Source organism: Thunnus maccoyii, chromosome 14 (genome assembly GCF_910596095.1).
Source record: "Thunnus maccoyii chromosome 14, fThuMac1.1, whole genome shotgun sequence".
Lineage (NCBI taxonomy): Eukaryota > Metazoa > Chordata > Actinopteri > Scombriformes > Scombridae > Thunnus > Thunnus maccoyii.
In genome coordinates this window covers 27373086-27396008 of record NC_056546.1, presented here as the reverse complement: position 1 = coordinate 27396008, position 22923 = coordinate 27373086, and the positions used below count along the sequence as shown (strand labels likewise).

Genomic DNA, 22923 nt, shown 5'->3' with positions numbered 1-22923 from the left:
CTTTTTTTTTTTATTCTCTCTCTCTCTATCTGTTTCAGAGGCCGTCTCTCTTGGCTCTGGAGGCGGCGCTTGGTGTCCAAAAGTTCCAGCAAAGCTCTGGATGTAAGGAGCCGCCCCACTGTGTGACACTTTGCATACTGATTTGAGCTTTACTGCTGACTTGAAGGGGGGAAAAAAAAGTGTAAAAACCTGACTGCTGTGAATTGGGATCTAATGCGCTCACTGTGTCAAAAATAAAAGCCGCTGTAGAGATAATGTAAGCATAAACAAGGAGTAAATGGCTTCACTGCATCTTGCTTATTTGCTTTATTCATTTTGTTCATTCATTCAAGTGTTACTGAAATGCAATCAGTCATCATATAATGGTTCTTTTACTATCATTGTTAAAAATCATTCTGTAATCATTGTGTTGTTATTATTATTTAAACAACAACACAATGCACTATGCCTTCTGAACCTTATTGGTGCAATTTGCAACCGTCAGTGTCATATAGGAATTTTGGGAAATTAAATGAGAAGATCAATACCACTCTGTACAGTAAATATGAAGCTACCACCAGTGGGTTAGCTTAGCTTAGCACCAAGACTGTAAACAATCTGTCATGACCCTCTATGATATAGATGTGCGTACATGCTAACAAAAGGAGGCTAAAGTAAAGCTTATGTAGTGGGTCAGACTCTGTGTTGTGTTGTGTAGAAAGTAAGAATCACAGGAATTTATTCCCAACCAACAGCTGTACATGTGGAGAAACAAGACATTCACAGGGTTTCTCTTGCATTCATGCTCTTGGCACCTGTGTACCATGATGGATAAAATCACCCCATGCTAGCAAACACAGTCTCAACAGTACACTAGCGTGGCAAACTACACAGCAGCCCTGCAACACACACAGGCCTCCACACACTTCTCCCCTAATTAGAAGATTTATGCATGAAAAGAAATAAAATTAAAATGCAACAATGTTAATACAATGACTTCACATGTGTGTTTTAAGTAACTTCACATTAACAAAAAAAAAATGTTAAAAAAAGTTAAAGTACAGAGAATACCTTCCTGGGAAAAGTCCATTACACAAAGATGGAGTAAAGCCAGCAGAAATGCGACAAGTGCAGTTCGTAAAATAAGATGATCGCTTTACTTCCTGTTATAACCCCTGACATTTGCCTTTATGGAAAGGTTCTAATCTTTACATGAAACCAAATCTACTTATTTACACAATTTCATAAGAACATATCAACAAGTCCTCCACATTAAACAACCACATAGGTCTTTTTTACCTGCACTCCAGAATGATCCATTTAAGTGTAATATGCTGCTTTCCAAAACCCTTACAAATCACAGTTAAAGAATAATGATGTTTTATGATGTGACAACGATGTGGTTAAGGTCTGGTTAGGTGTAGACACAAAAACCACTTGGTAAGGGTTAGGGAAAGATCATGGTTTGCGTGTTTAAATGTTCACTTTAAACGTGGTTATCACTTCCTTAAAGTTAGGCAACCATTGTCGTCATGGTAACAATAAACACCACGCTACTTTTTTTTTTTAAAAACGCCCCAACTCACAGTTGGAAATGGGAAGCGAACAGCAGTCTACTAACTATCTAGCCATCCAGCCAACCCACCTCCACCTAGTAAGGAAGTCACCTATCACCCATATGTCATCTGAACTGCGTCACTTATCTAGATTCGCTAGATGGCATCTGTCACTCAAACGTAAGTATAGGTTGTTTTTGGTGACTGAATTTATGACTTATAGTGTTTTTCTTGGGAGGACAGGCTTAAACATACTGCCAACATATAAACAACAGTTAAGGAACATAGGAAACGTGACAGTGGAAATGTTAATCTGCATCCTTAAGAATAAAATCAAACTATATAGGATTTTACCAGGATGTACAATACCCTGTTCACAACATATCACAACAACATCACACTACCACTCCTACAGCTAACTCCCTGACCCCATGGCAACATGGATATAAAGAGAACAGGATACAATCATTGCCAATATGGCGCCCCATTCATTCCTAAGGAAATTGCTCACTGGGCACATACGCCAAAACCATTTGATGGGTTTTGTCAGGTTTCAGCATACAACTAATACAGCTCCTCAAGACTTTTTCATTTCACTTGACCTGGATCAAATTGTGATGCAACAAAGAGTCATTCTGGGTGTTTGTGACTCCCAGAAAACTTGATTTTTTTTTTAATATCTGTTTCTTTTGTTGTAAAATGACCTTGGAATTCCAAATGTTGGCACACAGACGCAACAATCACCTCACTGCCCTGTTACGAAAAAACAGAAAAAAAACACCCTGCATACAACCTTGTTTTTTCATAAAAACTGGCCTCAATATGTGTAAAGTAGCACTGACATGCCTGTTTCAGAGTAGCCCAGCTCATCCTAATAATGATACAAGACAAAATAATAATAAAAAGATACATAACAAGTCTAGATAAGACATGTAGTGACTTTAGTGTAAATAAAACCAAGTGTAGTGTTCACAGAGTTCAATTGAATGTCAAATCATAATGTCATTTAGTGATTATAAAAGGACCAGTGTGCATTTATCCAGAATTCGTTTATGCTTTACAGCGCACCTTAATGTCCATCGACCTATTTCCTGTTCTGCATATACATTGTAATATCTACCTCTCCCCCAGGTCTCCGTCTCTTTCCTTTCCTGTTTATTTTACCATCCTTCTGCTTATTCTACGAGTGTGCCTTGTCAAAATATTGTTGCAGTCTCTTCCCACTGTTTTCTGGCCTACCTTCAGGTCCTATCTCGTCTGATGAAAAATACAGAGGGGGACAGAGAGGGAGGGAAGAGACAGAGAGAGAGAGAGGAGCTACAGTACCAAACAAGCAAACTGGGCTGGACTGAGAAGTAGGGGAATCCAGAGATCAGAGGAAGGAAGGAAAGAAAGGATAGATGGAGGGGAATGGTGAATTGAATGGAGGGAAAATTACTTGAAATGAGAAGAGGGTTAATACAAGAATCAGGGAAAGCCTGATAAAGAAAATGTGGTGAGAGCGAAGACGAGGAGGAAAAAAGTGAAACAATGATGGATGAATGGAGGAAAGATGAGGTAGTAGTTTAGAGTTTTGGAAGAAATCTAGGAAAAGAAGGAGAACAGGAAGAATGGAAGGGTGCTAAGCACGGAAAGAAAAGGGGAAGAACCTGAATATCAAGACATTAGGAGGAGAAGAGAAAATGAGGAAAGAAAGATTGAAGAGTGGAGGGGAAAGAACGAAAGGAAAGATGGTGAAAAGTGGAGGGAGGAAGGAACAAACTAAGCAAGAGTGCATGAGTGAATGGATGTGTATGGGAACGAAGGAAAGAGAGGGGAGCAATACATATGAGGGAGAAAGAAGAGAAAAAGGTAGATAAGAATGGAAAAAGTGAATGACAATTTACTGAATGGTGGGCAAAAATAGTAAAAAAAAAACAAATCAGGAAATGAAGTTGGAGGGACATACTAAGGACAGAAGGAAGGAAAGATGGCAGAGCGGATGGAGGCATGCTTAGTGAGGAATGAGGAGAAAAGATGACAAAAGGATGGAAAAAAGGAAATAAAAAACCCAACAAAGCACAGGAGGAGCTGTATGTAGAGATGCTTATTTTAGTGCCTTTTTCTGTTCAAACTACACTCCTGCTAAATCTGTGTGTGTGTGTGTGTGTGTGTGTGTGTGTGTGTGTGTGTGTGTGTGTGTGTGTGTGTGTGTGTGTGTGTGTGTGTGTGTGTGTCGTGATGTTGTGACGGCATCCAGTACCCTGGCATGCCTTTTTAATTCTACTGAGTAAATAATGCATCCACCACGGTTCATAATTTATGTAAGTGGACATGCAATCAGTTCAGATTAACGTGCACGATGCCGTGTGTGTGTGTGTTTGTGTGTCCGTGTGCATGTGTGTAAAGCAAAGGGATGGCTAAAACATGACAGGTCACTGACTTTCACCTGGTGGAGCTCTTTCCCTCTTTGTCCCTCTTGGTTTGTCTCTCTCTTTGCTCCTGCTTTATTCCAAGTTAAAGGAGCAATCCACAACAAAATCAACACAGATTAAAAACCCATTTTGTGTTTTATCTTTTGCACTTATAGTTGATTTGATATTAGAGAGAAGATACTGGTAAGAACAGAATGACAAAATGTAACAGTCCAGAAGTGAGATCAGCTGTCAGGTGATCAAGTTATCTCTAGAAATTGCAGTGTAAAAAAAACAGCAGCAATGTTGTGAAATCTTTTCAATCTGCTTCTTTTTATAAGGAATTCTATTCTAAAGGAGCAGTTCTGCTTATTTCACATGAGAGATTTCTGTATTTGTGTTTTCATCTGAACGCTGAAATCATCTGAAACATAAATATTGACAGTGAATACGGTGCACCATAAAGCAATTAGGGAGTGATTTTGGACACATTCCAAATCTATGCTTGCTTTCAGTAAAAAACCATTACAACACCCGGATTAGACCATTGTTACTGCAAACTGAAAATAGAAGACAAAGAGAGAAACACTGAAATAGACTATTGTGTTGACCAAGACTGTTTTGGACATGTTACGCTAAATGTTGATGACGTGCAAGGTGTGAGGTGTCATCAAACAAGAGAGGAACCCCTGATTTGTCCAATTCATCATGAATGCTTCAAATATGAGCTTCAGCTAAATTCCAACAATGTACAAAAAAAAGAAGATCACATAGTGTCCCAGGAGTCCAGCCAACTTCACGGACTATCACACTTCAAATCACTGAACCAGCTCCAAACCAGCACCAACCGCTCCACGCGCTCCACATCTAGTCTTGTTCCCAACACCAGCTCCAACCACACCTCTCCCACAGCTCCTTCCAGGGCCATTCCAGAGATAGCTCTCCACCGGGCATTTGATTTAATCCAGACCAAATGCTAATAGGGCTGTTTGGTTGCTGGCCATCTGCCTGGGCTGCCGGTCAACTATGGCAAGCTGTGCCGAGCTGTGCAGTGCCGGGCCTCTCTGCCAAAGTCTGAGCTGCCCAGAGACCACTTCATAACCAGAGGACACTTCACGGCCAATCGTCCACACTTACTGGGAACAGACTCAGCGGCGAGTAATATGATCAAATTGATCTTTTCATGATTTGGGGGGCAGCTTGTCCATCTCTCACTCCCACGCCATTAAAATCCATATCAGAGGATGCCTTCTAGAAAATTGAGCACTTGGCCGTCACTAATGCCGTTAGCTCTGAACATTTATTTATCCAAGGAAAGTCTACTGAGCACTTCACGCAGTTACACATCTAGTCATGGGAGCTGCCCACTACTGTACAACTGTAGGCGGGCACTTTTGGCCACTGAGCAGCTATACTAGGGTCCAGTGTCACGCTCCAGGGCACCTCAGCAGCATTTCTACATTTTCAAAGTGTGCAGAAATGACTCTTTATTAGTGGAGGAAAGTATTCAAGCACTGTACTTCAGTTCAATTCTGAGGTAGTCATGCTTTACTTTATACTTCACTCCACTACATTTCAGAGGGAAATATTGCTCTTCATACTACACTATGTTTATTTGACAGCTATGATCAAGAATTTAAAAATCTATGATGAGCTTATAAATTACGATGTCTTGTTACTGTACATTAAAGTATCTAACAGTATAAAAATGTTTCTAAAGCAGCCACAGCATTAAAATGCTGCTTACACACTGATGAAGCAGCTCTGTGGAGCATTCTAGCATCTTTTCGCTCATAGTTTTGGTTTTACGGCTCACAACTTTAATGTTGTGGTTGACTCTCGCTGCTCTCATCAACCCCTTTTCCAGCATCAGCAGGCAGCTGTTTTCACTGAAAAAGCAGTGATACACTACCTGCCCAGTACCAAACTGGAGACAAAATTATCAGCTAGCTGGTGAACATAGTGGAGCATTTAGCAGCTAAAGAGCCAGATATGTTTCTTAGGAGTTGGTGGAGACCAAACCAGAGCTAAAAGAACAGAGAATGTCAGACTTTCATTTGCCAGGTGGCCAGAAACACAATGCTAATGCTGGTGTGGGTCTACTGTTGTGTGCTATCGAGTTTGCTGTAACAACTGTATAAGGTGATAATATGTCAGTGTTGTGGTTACAATTGGTTTTGCTGACACCAAATGGCCAAAAAATCAATTAATGCAGGTTTAAGTCTTATTTTTACAATTTACAGATCAACTTCAACTTTGACCTACTCTACTTGCCACAAGTTGTCAGTGGACACCGTTTTCCTTTGAGGGATTATTACAGATGTTAACAATGGGTGAGCCCACTTCTGATTTTAGCAAATAAAGTTTAAAGGTTTAAATAACCTGGTTAAACATTTGCTTATTTAAAATCTGTCTGTGTTTCTTGTCCTGTCAGACTTTGTTCTAGCAATGTCACCATGTTCTCAGGTCTCAGCAATGGACCCTTTTTTTGACATTATGACTTGTCAAAGCAGGAGAAGCACAGGTGTAAACAATGACATTAATGGTGGATCCACTGCATTGATTGTCCCAATAAGTCATGTCAGCATACACAATACCAGAGCCCTGTAACTAGCTCACCTGCAAAGCAGCCATCATTAATGTTGTTAATTACACCTATGCTGTTCCTGCTTTGACAGGTCAAAATGTCTGCCAGGATAAAAGTCTATTCATTTTATTAATAATTGTTTTCCAAGTAAAATCTTTAATGCAAGACTTTTAAGATAGGCAGACACTATATGATTTGTTACGTTAACTCACACTACAAATTAAAATTTTGATCAACCTTTATGCACAGCCAAAACATACCGCTTCCATATTCACACTGTACAGATCGATTGACCAGTCACTTCATGGATGGTCACACTCAAAGTAAAGAACCTCCAATCAGTTTTGTCTACTAACAATGAAGTTTTATTCAAAAAAACCGACAAAAATCTTTTGACAGCAGCAATGTGGGTAATTGTATCATGGAACTGCTCAACCAAAGTTTCTGACATTTCTCAGACAGCCCTCAAACTGAACGTCAAACCAGAGCCATACTTGCAGAAATGTTGCCCTGAAAATTCAAAGTATTTCTTTTAATCTATGCCCAGTTTTACATGTAGTGCAGGATTTTTACATTGTGGTATTACCACCTTTACTTGCGTAAAAGACCTGAGTACTTCTTCCACCACTGATTTCCATATCTTTATAATTGCATGATTGATATACGGAAGACATACATACATGCATTCTCCAGCTTCATAGAACCTCATATACAGGTGAAACTTTCCAGCTTGTACTGTAAGTGTCCACTCTGTCTGTGCTTTCATTCAGCATCTTTTTTTATTCCAACCAACTCTTACCTTGACCTTGTGGTACAGGCTACAACTACAGCACTGCCAGCCACTCAGCAATGTTAGCTTCAAAAAAAAAAAAAAAGTATGTGTTTTGCACTGAAAATAGATCTCCAACTGATCTTGTTTCATTCAATATGCAGAACACTGAGTCTGTCCTCAGAGAGATGGAGAGCTGTGCATCTTTTGTATTTGTTGTGTTGGGTGGGTGGGGGGTATGTGGATGCAATTCACCAGATTTTCCGTGCTCACATAGCCCCGTCTTTTGTGTATTTTGGTTCTCTCTGTGCTCCGTCTCTCAACCTTGTCCTCATTATCCATTCTCCTCCAGCATAATGGCACAGGGGTTGTTAAACTTCTTCAGCCCGGGAACCAAATTTAGAAAATCCAGTCTTACTCTGGGACCGGGTCTAATGACTACTAGTACTTTACTGTACAAACTCATATTCCTGGCACGCGGGGACTCAGAATCAGGCTCCTTAGCCATTTCAGGTCCCGACCCATGGTATAGATGAAGAAAAAACTCGCTTAAAGACAGATAATCATGATAAAAGAGTGTGGGCATGAAGCCGTTTTTCTATGTTTTCTATGTGTGCATCCCTACATAGGCTCTCCCTGCATGCTTGTGTGGGAGTGGGGCTTTGACATTGTACGTATGGGGGCATCCTCAAGCACAAATAGCTACATTAATTGCTCTGAAGAGAAATCTATGTGAGGACATCATTAACTAAGACCAGGCTTGCATTGATAATTGATATGTATGGTGCCCTTGCAGGCTCTGGCGGCCATACTGCCGCGGGCTTTTCTGTATGAAGATACCTCTGCTTTGCTCAGACGCCCACTCCGACTCCGGCGACCTCTGACACCGAAAGGGTGAGGACCACAAACACAGGTGTGCTGCAGGGACCGCCGCTCAACACGCTCCGCATCTCTTCTAGGTCAGATGGAATGTGTTATTTTTCCCCTATCAATTGTCTTGTTTTAACTGTATTACCTATTCTGCTAATTAAGAGGCATGCGGTTCAACCTTTGAATGTTAACGGTGGCTGGCTGCTCTCTGACTTCAATATGAATTTTTATAGTTATTATGATTGCATTCTTTCATATGGCTGAAGTAAAGAACTTTCTTTTGTTCGACTTCATGATCAAAAGTGGCTCTTTGCATACCTTCAAAGATTAAGTCAGGAAAATGACAGACAGCCACAGAATAAACAAGCAGGGATAAAGGATGAAGAATATCACCTTATGTGTGTGTGTGTGTGTGTGTTACTGTAGCTTTTTCATGGGAGGCTATGACACAAGCCTACCTTTAATACCTCTGCGGAACTCATTACTCCCGACACCTTTGGGAAATTCATTTTCATATATCTACACAATCTCAATTACGCCACTTAATTGATATCTTTATTTGCTTAATTGGTGGCTTTATTCCTGGCTGGGAGAAAGAGAAGCTTTTGCGTAGGAACGCCGCACTTCAAAGGCTGTTTTCTATCATTCTTCCATCGCCTCGTTATTTCCCACATGTCAGGGATGTCACAACACATCCAATGCAATTTTAATGAAGAATGACTTTGACATGTTTCCAGTGCATTTTTTTTTCTCTCTCTTGAATCAGAAAAGGTGAGTTGGAATTTGTTAGCTCCATGACTGAATTATCATAGTCAAGCATAACAAACAATTTTCACAATGAGGGGTTTTTTTTTTATGCAGGAGACATTAAAAATATCATTTTTGTGGCCTGTACTGATGAAAAGCGGTGGTTCTTTGTGAGATCAGAATACAGTTTGCTCTGAGGTCGCACTGTTGAGCGAACGAGTGGAATCCAAAGTGTTGTAAGTGTGCCTTCGCATTTAACAGGAAATTAAATTAGCATTTCTGATGAATAGGTGGACAAACAGCTGCGTGCCTTCCGCGTCTCTCTGTTGCCGGGCTAGAAAACAGCTTAGCGCAATTAAGTGCTGCGAGGTTTGGCCGTGAAGTGTTGCAGAGTAACCCCTGGACATGTTTCCTTTTCTGCCAGTGCCAGAGCCTCCCCCCTACAATACGCAGCAGCCAAGGCCTACTCCACAGTCTCTTATCCTCAGCGTGTAGTTTCACCCACTCTTATTGATTCTTTATTGACCTAAGGTGTCCTCCAGTGCCACCGCTCCTCATCCTCCCTGCTATCCACCACCACCACCGCTTCACCCCCCTCCCCTCTTCCCTCCCTTCCTTCTCCAAGTGCAAGGTGAAAAGGAAGACCGAGCTTGACATTGATTTCTTCGCCGACTTTTCTCTCCCTCTCCCTCTATTTCTGTCGGGGGCGTCGACCCTGCCTCCCTCCTCGTACGGCCAACCTTTCTGAAAAGGCTGCAGCGCGGTGGACGCCTCGCTGCGGCAAGGGAAGGTGCTGAGGCAGTTTTTTTTTTTGAATACCAGCTCCTACATATGAAAAGAGATGTAATTCTACCTTTGATCTGCAACTAGAAGCCATAATAGCGCAGGTTCAGAAGTACAAGAAAAGACTTGAGTGCCAAAAATAAAAAAAAAAAAACAGATTTGTCGGCCGGAGGGAACCTTTCAGAAAGAGCAAGTACGTACCAGTTAGAGTTTTGCCATACAGTCAATAATACTGCAGGAGGGGGGGTGGGGGGGTGGGGGTGGGGCGGGGGGTGTATTCATGCTTGTGATGTGCAATGCCAAGTCGAAGCGTGAATTAGATTCTGACATTATGATAATAATAATAAAAGAAAAATCAACAATTACTCCCACTGTCAAGCCAATTATAGCTTAGCCTATTTCCTCTATGGAAATTTGGGGAATATAATTACACAAACAAGGACAAACACACACTCTTACACACACAATAATAAGTCAACCCCCTGGAAGGCTACCCCCCCCCCCCCCCAAAACCCCTTCCTCATCCCGCCCCTTTGGACAACACATGAGAAACCAAATCTCTCAAATGGAGAAATAAACAAAACAAACAAAAATACACCAGATGAAAGAAGAGAGACAATAAAGGAAAAGTGTCCCCCGTGGATTGTTCTATCCCTCCTCTTTGCTGTCTTTTTTTTTTTTTTTTTTTTTTCTCTTATTATTTTATTTGTTTGTTGCCTGGCCATTCATTACATTTTCTTTTTCTTTCTCTCATTGTTGTTGTTGTTTGTGTCTTCCAGATCTTAGTAATTCTTAAATGTTTTCGACTCTTGCTTTGATCTCATTTAGAAAGTGAAAGAAGCCAAAGCTTTGGAAGTTATTTTGATTAGACTTTTATTAACTTCTGTCTGCATTCCTAATACCGTCTCTGAAGAATTCATTGGAAATCCTGTGATACTAAAGGAGAGACGAGAGAGAACAAACTAATATAGCCATAATTTCCAGGACTGTGCTGTGCATGTGTGCATGTGTGTGTGTGGAGCACAAATCCAGCCTGATATTGTTGTCTCAGGACTCTGACACTTAACTTTAACCTAAACTTTAATTATGCTGTGCTAAATGAGGGCACAGTGTTAGTTTTTACTCACTTTGAAAGTACATGAGTATTTCTATGTCGAGGTATTTCAGACACAGTTTTAATAAAGAATGACTGACGTGTTTTCAGTTCACTTCTTAACATCAGAAAAGTGAGCTTTTGTTCAATTCAAATGTGTTAAATTATCATATTCAATTAGCACCTTGGGTCTTATGCTGGAGACCTTATAAAACATCATTTCTGTGGCCTGTATTCACAAAAAAATGCTTTTCATTGAAGTTGAGAATACACATTTTTAATTAAGGCTCTGACACTTTCACCTAAACTTGAATCATGTGGGGACTAAATGAGGGCACAAGGTTATTTTTTAACAGACTGTTAAAGTACATATCCACTGATGGGCTAAAGAAAAATCAACACATGGCTCTGCTTGAGTATCTATGTTAGCAAGCAGATTATATAAATGAAACAAGACTGTTTACGAATGATTTCAAGCGTTATTTAGACGCGTTTATCCGTATTCACCAAAGAACCTCGCTGGGTTTGTGCACTGCAAGGTTTGTGTTCACTGTATTTCCAACTTATTCACTATAATGTGAAAAAGCAGCCACCACCCAACAACTGAGAAAACATACAAAAGGCTGCAGCTGTAGGCCTGCCAGCAACAAAAGCTCTGCAAGAATCTCAACCACACTTCAAATAAATCTGCGATCGTCCACAAAGCCGATGTTTTATAGCGCTTCTGGGACGTTTGCGTTTCACAAACACGGATCCTCTGATTTCCACATACTGTCATAAAAAGTAAGATTCAACCTAATTTCACAAGTCTGTATTTAGATGGGATTTTTTGGGGAGTAAATAAAACTTGATTTATGACCACAGGCTGACCACTGCAGCAGAGGAAACTGCTTCCAAAGTTCTGGGAAAAGCAGGTGTAAAGTGCAGTACTGATAAGACAAGTTTCAGACAATGACAAACCTTCAGTAACAGCAGTAAAGAATAATGTATGAGGTCACTTTACAGGAGCTGTCTGTTCAGCACCACATCCACCTAAACACCAGCAATGCAGCACTTAATATTTACAGTTTTCTTCTTCTACTTACATTTATTATTTTTCCATATTTTTATGGCTCATAGCAGGTCCAATCTAGTGATTGAAGTAGCCAATAACATTTATATAAATAATTTTCATTTCTGTTTCCAGCAATAATCAACTCCAAGAAGATTTAAAGGTTTTACCAAAAACCTCACCCTTCATTTTTCATAACACTGGGAGGTCATTTTTACTGACTGATGTCTTTGTTCAGCTGAAAGCATTTGTTTTTTTTAATGTAACTGTTTTTAAAGCTCTTAGTCACATATGGCCTTCCTCTTGTCAACCGATATTTCAAATGTGGCAGCAGAGAACCTCCATTACTTTCTGGACATGCACAACACACTGTATGTTAAACAGTGCAGTATCACAGCTGATACAACTGCACTTGATGCAAATCAGATGAACTGAGGATGGGCTCATATGAATTTTCAGTCTTAATAAATACAAAATGAAAATTTTAGAGGAAGCAAAGCATTTGCACCCCTGACAGTAATTTCCGGAATGCTTTACTATATCTGCCACAAAAGGTCATAAAAGTTCCTCACACTTAGAAGAAACCATGTCACTCTTCAAGTGAAATGAAAACACGAATGTCACCAAATATTGAATTAGAAAACATATAAGATGAGACGCAGTAGATGTAACTTCCAGTCCAAGCAAAACTTCTTTCATGCATCCGTATGTGCGGTTAATAACAGCAACAGCGCAGCACAAATACGCCTGGTTTTAAGACGTGATGAGTCTTGGCTCCTCAGTGGATATTTATGAGGGTCTAAATGGCCAGGGCTGCTTATTAAAGCACCTTATTTGAACTAGATAATGTGATTATGATAAGATCGATTAACGCCCAGCGATAACGGCAACTGCGAGCCCATTGTCGTTTTGATGACATTTGCGTTTGGTCTGGTAATGTATGTCCTATGGTGATAATTAAGACGGCGGCTTCAGAGGCAGGCGCACTGAATGGGAGGGAAAGCATTACACCCGGACCTTTTGGCGATTAGCATCTCCGCTCTGTCTCTGCCGCCACCAGCTTCAAGTGGAGCTTTTGAAGAAGACCAAATTGATTCCGCATCCCACCGCCGCCGCGGCCGCCGCCGTGCTTGACAATAATTTCTTGATGTCTTGATGTGTGTAATGTTTACAGAGCATTAGAGAGGGAAAGCCTCGAGCAGCAGACTGCCGTGGAGAGGGTATTCTGTGAATACTTTAAGGTGAACCCTCTGATCAGAAGAGATTTCATATTGTATCAGAATATGGTTCTTTAGGGTTACACCATGGCAGAATGCTACTAAAACTCTAAAGAACCTTTTAAATGTCTTCCTTTCTCTCTGTGTATCACACTATTACTATTTCCTCCACATCTTATTTCATGAAGCGTTTTGTTTGTCAAATAGGAAGTGATTAATAATCACCACTTCTATTTCTAAAGAGTAATTGAAAGTGTCCTCAAGCAATAATAGAAGAGGGAAGAGGTGAACCAAAATTCTAATGTGAAACATAATTATATCATTAAAGCATGTTAGAGTTGGATCATGTAGGATACATGTGTCTGATGTTGTGCTGGTGGAGAAATCCAACACTAGACTAGAAATCAAAGCCTACATCATTGAGCATAAATATGGATGAATGATTAGAGGGCTGCACAGGTAATCATAGAACTGGAGCTGATAGCTTGCAGTATATTTTCTTCCATTCACCTTTATCTGACTGCTTTCATTTTCACAGGTGAACTCATGTCATTAGCTAGCTCAGTCTCCTCAGCTTATTAAACAGATGCAGATTTTAACTGGTCTATTTACACCTGGCATTAAAACGCAGTCTGTATCTGGACACATTGTCACACACTTTATAAGAATGTGTGACAGAAGTCGGCCCAGTATATTGAAAGTTCCATAAGCTCCGCCTCTTCCTGCCAGCTACAGCAAGCCCAACAAAAGCTACAAATGAATGACGTTCATGACAGCAGTTTCCTTGACCTGAGAGTCCACCAGCTCCACCCAGCTAATCTGCATATTGAGATATGATCACAACGTGGGCTCACCTGAGAACACGAGAATGCATTTTAATACCAGGTGTGAATGCAAAGACCCACTGATCCAGATACAGGTCACGTGTTAACACCAGGTGTAAATGGGGCCATTATTTATGAGAGTGTGATTTCAGAAGAAACAACACGTTTACACACAATTAGGTTTTTTTTCAATCACACAAAGTTACATTGTTGATGTGTGAGAAGCAGTTGAAACACAGTGATATAACCTGCTTGGTTTTCAAATACTTGAGTCCTTTTCACACACACACACACACACACACACACACACACACACACACACACACACGCTGTGGAAGCTGACACAGTGATTAAGTGAGTAACACAGCAGCACAGTCAATCATCTTTACAAAGTGTTGATCAGTATTTACACATCTAGCAGGCGGCCTTGAACCGAGAGATCTTTTAATACAGATGTTGGTCAGCCACAGGTCTACACTTAAAAGAGCTTCTTTGGCAATTCTCTTAACACAGTTAATTGATTTTCTCTCTTTTTTTTTTTATTTGACATTATTCAGCTCGGAAAATGCAAACAAAAAAAACACACAAAAAAAAAAACTCTTCATATTTTCAGCAGGGACTTGCGCTTGAAGATAAACAAGTTTGAAAATATCCCTGCAAATCAAAGATGCTGCGCGAGTTCAGTTAGATGTCTTCGGCTGCGTAACACCTGTTCCAGCAAACAAGACCAACTTCCTGTGAAAAGCAGCTGTGTGTGTGTGTGTGTGTGGAGTCTAAAGGAAAATGCAGGGGGAAGGGGGGGGGGGGAGTTGAGGGACAGTTGGGAGCTGTTCACCAGAGAGTGTTGTTGTTTTGACTACAGCACCTTCTGCATTAAGGATTGTTAATTTGTTTTGACAGAGGTACACACTAGACACTACAGCCCAGAAAGAGAATTAAAAGTTAGTCTCCAAGTTCTATTCAGCTCTACCTTTTTCTCCTCCTCACTCCCACATCTTTGACTTGTTTTACCTCCACCAGCATAAAAAGTGCTGTCTGTCATGTCACTCAATCAGCCTGATCTAATTTACAGTTCTGTCTTCATTGCAATAAGTCTCGCTTGATCTTGATTTAACATTGAAACCCAATGATGACTTTTGTGTGCTGCAAAAAAAAGGTAGGACTTTTTCATTCAAGAAAAAGAGATGAGCTGAACTGACAGTGATAAAATGTTGCATTCCTCATACTTAGAATAAGTACCTCACACCCAATTTCTGTAGAAAATTGACAGGAGATCAGGTAACAATCAATATGATTGCTTGAGACTTTGTCCTAGTTTTAACTATGACAGATTCATTCAATTAAACTATAGGGTTGGGTTTTGAAAAATGAATCAACACTAAAAAATGTTATGAAGTTAACCAATCTTTGCTATGTGTGTCAAAATAATAAAGGCTACTGCTTAGTTCTTGTAGAATGTATCCACAGCTTGCAATAGCATCAACATCTGCAGCCTCAGTGTGTTTAGAAGCATCTTGAAATAGATTTCAGCCGCCCCTCGTGCACAAACACAACTCATTGTCCATTAACTAATCACTTTGACCACTCCTCATTGTTTTAAGGCTGCGCTCATGGCTAGTAACGCCACATCAGTTGCGTTTTTCATCTCGGGAGAGCGTTGCTGTCGCGCGGCTTCAGTGTCTTCTGTAGCCTTAATGAATATCTGGGAGCATCCTCAGATTGATCTCAGTTGTCCCCAGTGGGGGCTCCATGGGGCAGGTTGAGAGAGAATAGACGCCATGAAGGGAAAAGATAATGATGAGATGAATGGGGGAGGGGTGAAAAAAAAAAGAAGTTTGATTGACAACCACAGACTGCAATTAGCGTGTTGTGTGGAAGCATCTGTGTATTGGTGGTGGATGTAATGTGTGTTTATTTTTGGTGATGTTTGGTGTGTGCAGTGATCTGGATCCGTGATCCAGCGGTTCTGATCCGACACACAGGGACGAGTAGCACTGGGTGTGAGGCGCCACTGCCAGATGGCATCCTGTATACCCAACCCCTCTCTCACACGCACTCACACACACACACACACACACACACACACACACTCATAGCTGACCGCTCCAGCGGTCTGATGGAATGGTCTTGATTCTGTCAACCTGCCAAACTTCACATCAAATACATGCTGTGAAACCAGTGTAAAATTAATTACTCTCTGTTTATTTATGGGCTGTGAAATCATGTTGTTTTTTTTAGTGTTAATAGCTATCCCTTGATTGAGTTCTTCTTTACTTTTGTAATGTGTCTCAGTATGTGTGGAGCTACAAATCAAAGGTTTGATGGAGACTCAAATCACACAATCACAAGCTCCATATACATTCAATATTATCATCATGTTACACACAGTCTTACATTTAAAAGAATGAAATACTTATATGTACATATATATATATATATATATATATATATATATATATATATATATATATATATGTACAAGAAGAGATCAAATGAAACTTCCATCTTGTTTGTTTTTTGGGAAAGCACAAGGTCAGCTCTTTTAGTCTTTACTCTTAATTTCCTGGGGAAACTGTGTCTTTATTAGTTGAGCTGTTGTTGTTGTTGTCATACTTAAGTGTGGTAAGTTGTTTCAAGGCTATGAGACCAGTAATGTGATTGGCTGAGAGTGTGTTTATTAATCACCACACCCTCCAAATCTGTATTCCACTTCATTGTGCACTTTGTGCTGCTGTGAATACATTAACCAAAATAGCAGGTGCACATGGAGACGCCAACACAGACCTTGCGCCCAAGACCTGCTCTTATCATTGTGTTAAAACGAGGCCTTTAGTCTTGTTAGGTTGTAAGACTTTATTTCTCAGGATTTCTGCTACAGCTGCTATTTCAGCATCAAGATAGATAATAGATAAATAGAGAGTTAATTTCTTTTATTTGTACTGTACTTATCACTTATTCATACCTACATGGCCTGAACCAGTATTATCAGAGGGCATGTCAGAACAAGGTTAAAAGAAAAAATCATGGAAATCCGCGGTTCCCTTGTGTTTCCCTTTAACTCTGAATCACAGTCGAGCATGGATCATACATATGTACAGGACTCCTTACTCCCCAACGCACGCAGCAGGTCCATCGCTGCAAATGAACGCGCCCCTTGATATAATTCTCATCAAGGTTCAATCAATTTTCTCTTCCTTTGCCTGCAGCGGTGTATCAAAAGGGTTCTTCATCAATCTCTTTCCCTCTATTCTCCTCCGCAACAACCTCCCCCTCCACACCCCCCCTCACCCCCGCTGCTCCTCCTCTTCAGATTGAGACGAGGGACTTCAGGGGGGTAGGGGCGGGGGCAGGCATGGAAGTTGGAGATGGTTGTACGCCGAGGTTGAAAGTTGAAAACGCGGAGAGGTTTCCGTTAGATTCCTTCGGGGTGAGGCTCAGCCAACCTGGCGGAAATGGAAGAGGTAGAGGTAATAATGCAGATGCTGCGGTGCGATAGGTGTTAGATTGAGGTGGTTTGTTAATGATGACAGTTTCATGTACGCATCCGCAACCACGCAAAAGGAGGTAGAAGGCTGAATTATAGCCGTCGGGAAGGCTCTTTGGCTTAAGGTCGGCTGGTGAGTGAAGGGGGCTGCTAACAGGAGAGATCGGCTGGTTTTCAGGGGATAAAAGGTGGATCAGAGGTCACCGTCGCTTGGGTTTCCTCGATTGGGATCACCACCCCCCACCGTCTCTCACACACACACATATACACACCCTGGTCCAGTACCGTGGGAGGTGATGGTTAAATGTTTTGGCAGCCGGGTCAGGAGACGGTGGTCTGCTGCTCTGCTGGTGAAGGCTGGAGTTATCTGGAACTCTCCCAGTGATGAATGACCACTTATGGTATGGAGCTGCAACCTTGCACCGGCTTGTCGCCTGGGGTCCCACACCAGTGCACACACACACACACACACACACACACACACACACACACACACACACACACACACACACACAAATAGCTATACGTAAAAGCACAAAAGGAGCTTATTATTTCCGGTTTTCAATTTTTCAATTTTGTTTTTTAAGTTAAAGAAAAAAAACGTTAAAGATTAAAAATGATTCAAATTGGATTATAAAAATAGTCTTTACCAAACAACCATTTTGTAGTTTCACCATGTATTATTATTTTTTTAATCTTTGAAGGTTAACAGGATTTATTTGGAGGGCAATTTTGAGAAAAAAATAAAAAAAAAAACCCTTATAATGACTTCCACTCAATGCAGCGATTGGCCAGGTATGTGAAGGCAGGTTAACAGTCGCCCTCTCGAGCTCTTTTTCATTCTTCACACGACTTCTTATGTGGCTTTTTGTAAGTACAACCAAGTACAACATCATGAATGCCTTCAAGGAGAAACTGTCCAAAAGTTTGCATCCTTATCCACATTTATATGATTCATTGCATCTCTGCTGCTGTTCCCAGCTCTGGGACTCACACTGAGTCTGACTGTTGTCGCAATATTTCACTAAGTTTAAGGTCACTTGATTATGATACCAGCCCTGTTAGCTAAAGTAGCTAATGTAAGCCAAAGTGTTTCCAGTAAGCTAGTGCTAGCTTGTGTCCGACGTAGCGCGGCGTGTTTCGAGATCATGAAAGGCAATGCTCCACGCTTCTTATTTGGAAGGTCCCGGCTCCAAATGGAAAAGAGCTCGCCGGACATAAGCAGCAACTCTGGGCTTCAGTCCGGCTCCATTGCAAACCAACGGGTGACACATCACACGTCGCTACATAGGCCTACATCTTTATGAAGTAATCTATATACAATTCATCACATCAAGACTACAAAGACACACGAAAGACATCATAGAGATGGAGAAGGCACTGAGATACAGCCAGGAGACGGCTGTAACAACAGGCTTTTTACCATTTGGAACACATATAAACACTTGAACCTTGAAACATGGTTAGACAACACTTACACATACAACCTAGTTCATTTGAAGCATGTGGAGCCCTTTCGATTTGTTCATGTTTCCTGTCTGTATCTACTCTACTACTATCCCATAAAACAGCAAAAAACACGATGATGCACAGGATCATACAGTACGTGTGTATACACTAACACATAAAACACACATCATTCATAAGGTACATACATCATGTGTGTTCATACACTTATTCAGTCTTATAACCATGCAAGTGAATCATCATATGTTTAAGGACAGAAGTGTTTTATGTTGTTTTCCTGGTTAATAAATGCAACTAATTTCACTCTTACATTGAATATAAAATACACATTAGGTTTATGGTTCATTCTATGATTGAATGCATATAAGAGATTTACAGACACACACTGTACATATACGTCCTCTGTTTATGTTGTATTTAGTCATCTGTGGGCACTGAGACAACCTGCCGCGTTGTAACGTCCCTGCCGTCCCGATCTGTCGGGACCCAGATGGGAATATGAGTCCGACGGTGTTTGTCAGCAAGCCCAGACAGGCTCGCTAACCTCCTGCACCTCCTTCCTCCTTCCTTCCTGTTCTCCCATCACCCCCATCCCACTCACTTGCCCAACCCAAAAAGCAATACCGAACACAGTAATACCTCTGTTGGTCCCCGCTGCGTGTGGTGTTGCCGAGGTTACCCAATCAGAAGCCTCAAACAGAGTCTCAGCGATGGAGATAGAGAGGGTGGGATTGAAAGAAGAGAGAGAAAGAGAATCGGATGGGGAGTCCCAGGGTGATTGTGTTGTGTCCGTCCGCCGACTCCTGACGTGACTTCATTTAGATTTACATCAGCCGCTAAATTAGAATAATCAAGAGCACCGCGGGCTTTACCTCATTTCTTTTTCTCTTTCCGTTTCTTTCTTTCAGAAGCCTTTCTCTTTTTTTCTCTTTTTTTTCTCTCAATGCCATTTCTCTCAACTTTTCAATCTTTCCATTTGCTCTTCTTAAAGAGTATCTTACTATCTCAATTTTACCTTCCACTCTATCTCTTCATGGCCTTATTCCTGCCATCTACTTTAAACATCAATATCTCTCTTTCCTTGTAAGCTTTATCTTCCTCCGTCAAGGAAACATTACATCACCACAAATTCCTTATTTTTAAATACAGGCTGTGCAAAAAGTCAGTTAATCCACCAACTTGATAAATCTGATAAAGATTTTTGTGGAGATTTGTGGGTCATTTATATATGTAAGCTTTACTTTTGCTGGTAAAGCAGTTGAGTTGCTCTCTTGGAGCAGTTGTAGGGGTTAAATACTCAAGTGCAACTCAAGATTAGTTGTTGAGGAAGATGATTGTCATTACATACATTGTCCAACAGATTATTCAGCTGCATGAAAGAAAATTGACAAGCAGAAATCTCAAACATTTGCTGTTTCTAGCATCTAAATGTGAAGATTTTGCTGCTTTTATTTGCTTTATATCTTTGTAAACTGAATATCTTTGTGTTTTGGACTATTGGTTGGATGAAACAAGCATTTTGAAGACTTTTCATATATTTGTTAGTTCAGGCCACTGACTTCCAACCACATGGCACTGTCTGTAGGCAGGAATAAACTATTCCTTTACCAAAATGTGCTGGTGTAATGTCTTGTATTGTTCCTCCGAATTTAGTTTTGATTCGCAACCAAACGGCACACGGATTTACAAGTCGTGTTCCACTTAAGAATTCACAGAAAAGCACATGCGCCGTGCACATGAACGCACCATTAGCCATTATTTGCACACCACCGATCCTCAACGGACACGGTGCCAGATGTGGTCGCTCAGAGTTTTGCGACAGAGTTGGACAGACCGGATGGGCTCAGGACAAAATGTGGCTTTTTTCCCCCCACTGCGAGGTGACAGCAGGGCAGCCCGATTTAACAACTGGGTCATTCCCAAAAGGAGCCCGGCGGATGTTTGTTTTATGACTTATGAGGTTTGGTTCTTGTGCATGTGCACACATGCGGACACAAGGACAAGAAGGCACAAACGGACACCAGCAATCGCACACACGGACAAACTCGGAAGAACCACACACACACACAATCTTAAATGGAAATACAGTATATAAGCACAAGCAGACACACTTTATTCATAGTCATTCTGAAACATGCATGATCTTAAATAAATATACACTCACGCACACACCTCTGAACACGAAGGCAAACCTACTAACAAACAGAAACAAACATAAATGCTTGGTCACACACACAAAAGCACGGACAACCCTCCTTTCTAAGCACTCTCCCCCACTCACACACACACACACAGAAGAATCCTCAATAGTGCTACTAGTCCTAATAATGCTGGAGTGTTGTGGCAACTAGGCTTTAAGCTACAAATTGACTGCTAGCCGCGGGTGGGCTCATGTAGCGGCTTACTACTGCGACGCCACCACTGTCCATTCAGCCAGAGGAGACTGTTAGACAGATATATGGCCACTTAATTGGCCCATGATGGCAGTGTGGCAGAGTGGTGATCGCCAGCGGAGTGCTAGACACCAGGATGATTAGGGGCCTGTGTGTGTGTGTGTGTTTTTGTGTGAGAAACTGTGTGTGTGTGTGTGTGTGTGTGCATGGGATATGAAGCCAAGCTCAGGGTCTGGGTTTTCTTTTTGTGGATGTGTGAGTTTGTATATATATGTGTGTGTGTGTGTGTGTGTGTGTGTGTATGTATAAAGAGACTGCTCAGCCCAGCAGGACAGCACCAGGCCTGGACTTATTAGTCACTCGTCTCGAGCTGTCAGCCCACACAAAAGGCATCAGACGATTAAAAAAATGAACAGCCGCAAACATATTCTGCACACTGCTAGTCTTCTGCTACATATGTGTCAGGTGTGTGTGTGTGTGTGTGTGTGTGTGTGTGTGTGTGTGTGTGTGTGGTTGTCGTCTTTGTGTGTGGGGAAATGTGTGCGTGAGAGCGTTTTGATGGAGGCCTATTTTCCCCCTCCGAGTCCACTCTTCCTCTAAGTGGGGAAATCAATGCAAATAAGGGAAGCGGGGAGGACGGGAGGAATGGAAAGAATGACAAGAAAGGGCTGAAAAACTGAAAAACAAACAAAGGCTTGGATTTAAGAAAAAGGAAAAAAGACAGAGAGAGAAGAAGCGAGGGGGGGAAAATGGGATGAGAATGCCCATTAAGGTGGGAAATTGGAGCCCTTTGCTGTTAAGCATTCTGCTTGTGCCCATATTTCCCTGATGGTGGTGCGAGATTCACCAGGCCCCGAGTTATCCAGATGAGACCAGCAAGAATTAAAACGCCATATGTTCAGGACGGCACCTCGGTGCAAATCAAACGCTCCTGTAATTTCTCTCAATACAAAAGAGGCCCCTAACATTAGGCTCTCTCCGCTTTGCTGGTTTGTTTATTTCCACCCTCTTTTTGTCATGTTGATGTGGTGATTTATTCTAACTTAGTGCCGGCTTCTGCTGCTCTATAAGATTGTGTGTAAGTAGGTGTGTTGACAGCATGTTAGGTTGCAGGTGATGGACATCACTGTACAAATCTCATTGCATTAGATGACTTCAGCAGCCTGAAACAGTTATTCCTTTCTAGTTTCTCTTTTGTCTTTTCACCAAAGACAAAAGTCTGATGGTTACAGATATATAGATGGTGTTAGATCATTGGACAAATACTTAGTTTGAAGCATCCTAAAGCCTAAAACTCTCAAAATTCAATATTCTAGGAATTCCAATGACAGTGGGCTCTGTGTATTGTCCTACTTTACTGGTTTGCCATAGTTTTGGACTGGGAGTGAGCCTGTGTGACTTTTTGTCAAATAGTGGCCACTGAGCCCACAAGTTTGCTAGCAATAGCTAACATTAGACACCATACTGGTCATACCAGAACAAGTAGGGCTCTAGTGTATTGAATTAAACAAGGGTTTGTTTTATTGTTTATGTATTCAACCTTTCATTTGGAAGAGGAAGAATATGGCATTTCTAATTTCAAATGTTACATCTAACTTTAAGTAAAGATGAGGGTTGAGCTTGCTAGCTTCATGCTCTGGCATCAGGCTTTTCTTTCCTGTGCAGGCTGAATGCATCTGTACCTAAATTTACATTTTTTTTCAAAGGAGA

General features: G+C 41.2%; 1 protein-coding gene across 1 annotated transcript in view; it reads left to right on the top strand.

Annotated features, from left to right (window-relative positions):
• Nucleotides 1–22923, top strand: part of LOC121911615 — a 336594-nt gene that overhangs the window by 206633 nt on the left and 107038 nt on the right. The window contains exons 8-9 of the mRNA XM_042433259.1: nucleotides 39–102; nucleotides 8081–8243. Of these exons, the coding sequence (XP_042289193.1) occupies nucleotides 39–102; nucleotides 8081–8168 (152 nt within the window). The 3' untranslated portion in view covers nucleotides 8169–8243. The remainder of the gene's footprint in view (nucleotides 1–38; nucleotides 103–8080; nucleotides 8244–22923) is intronic.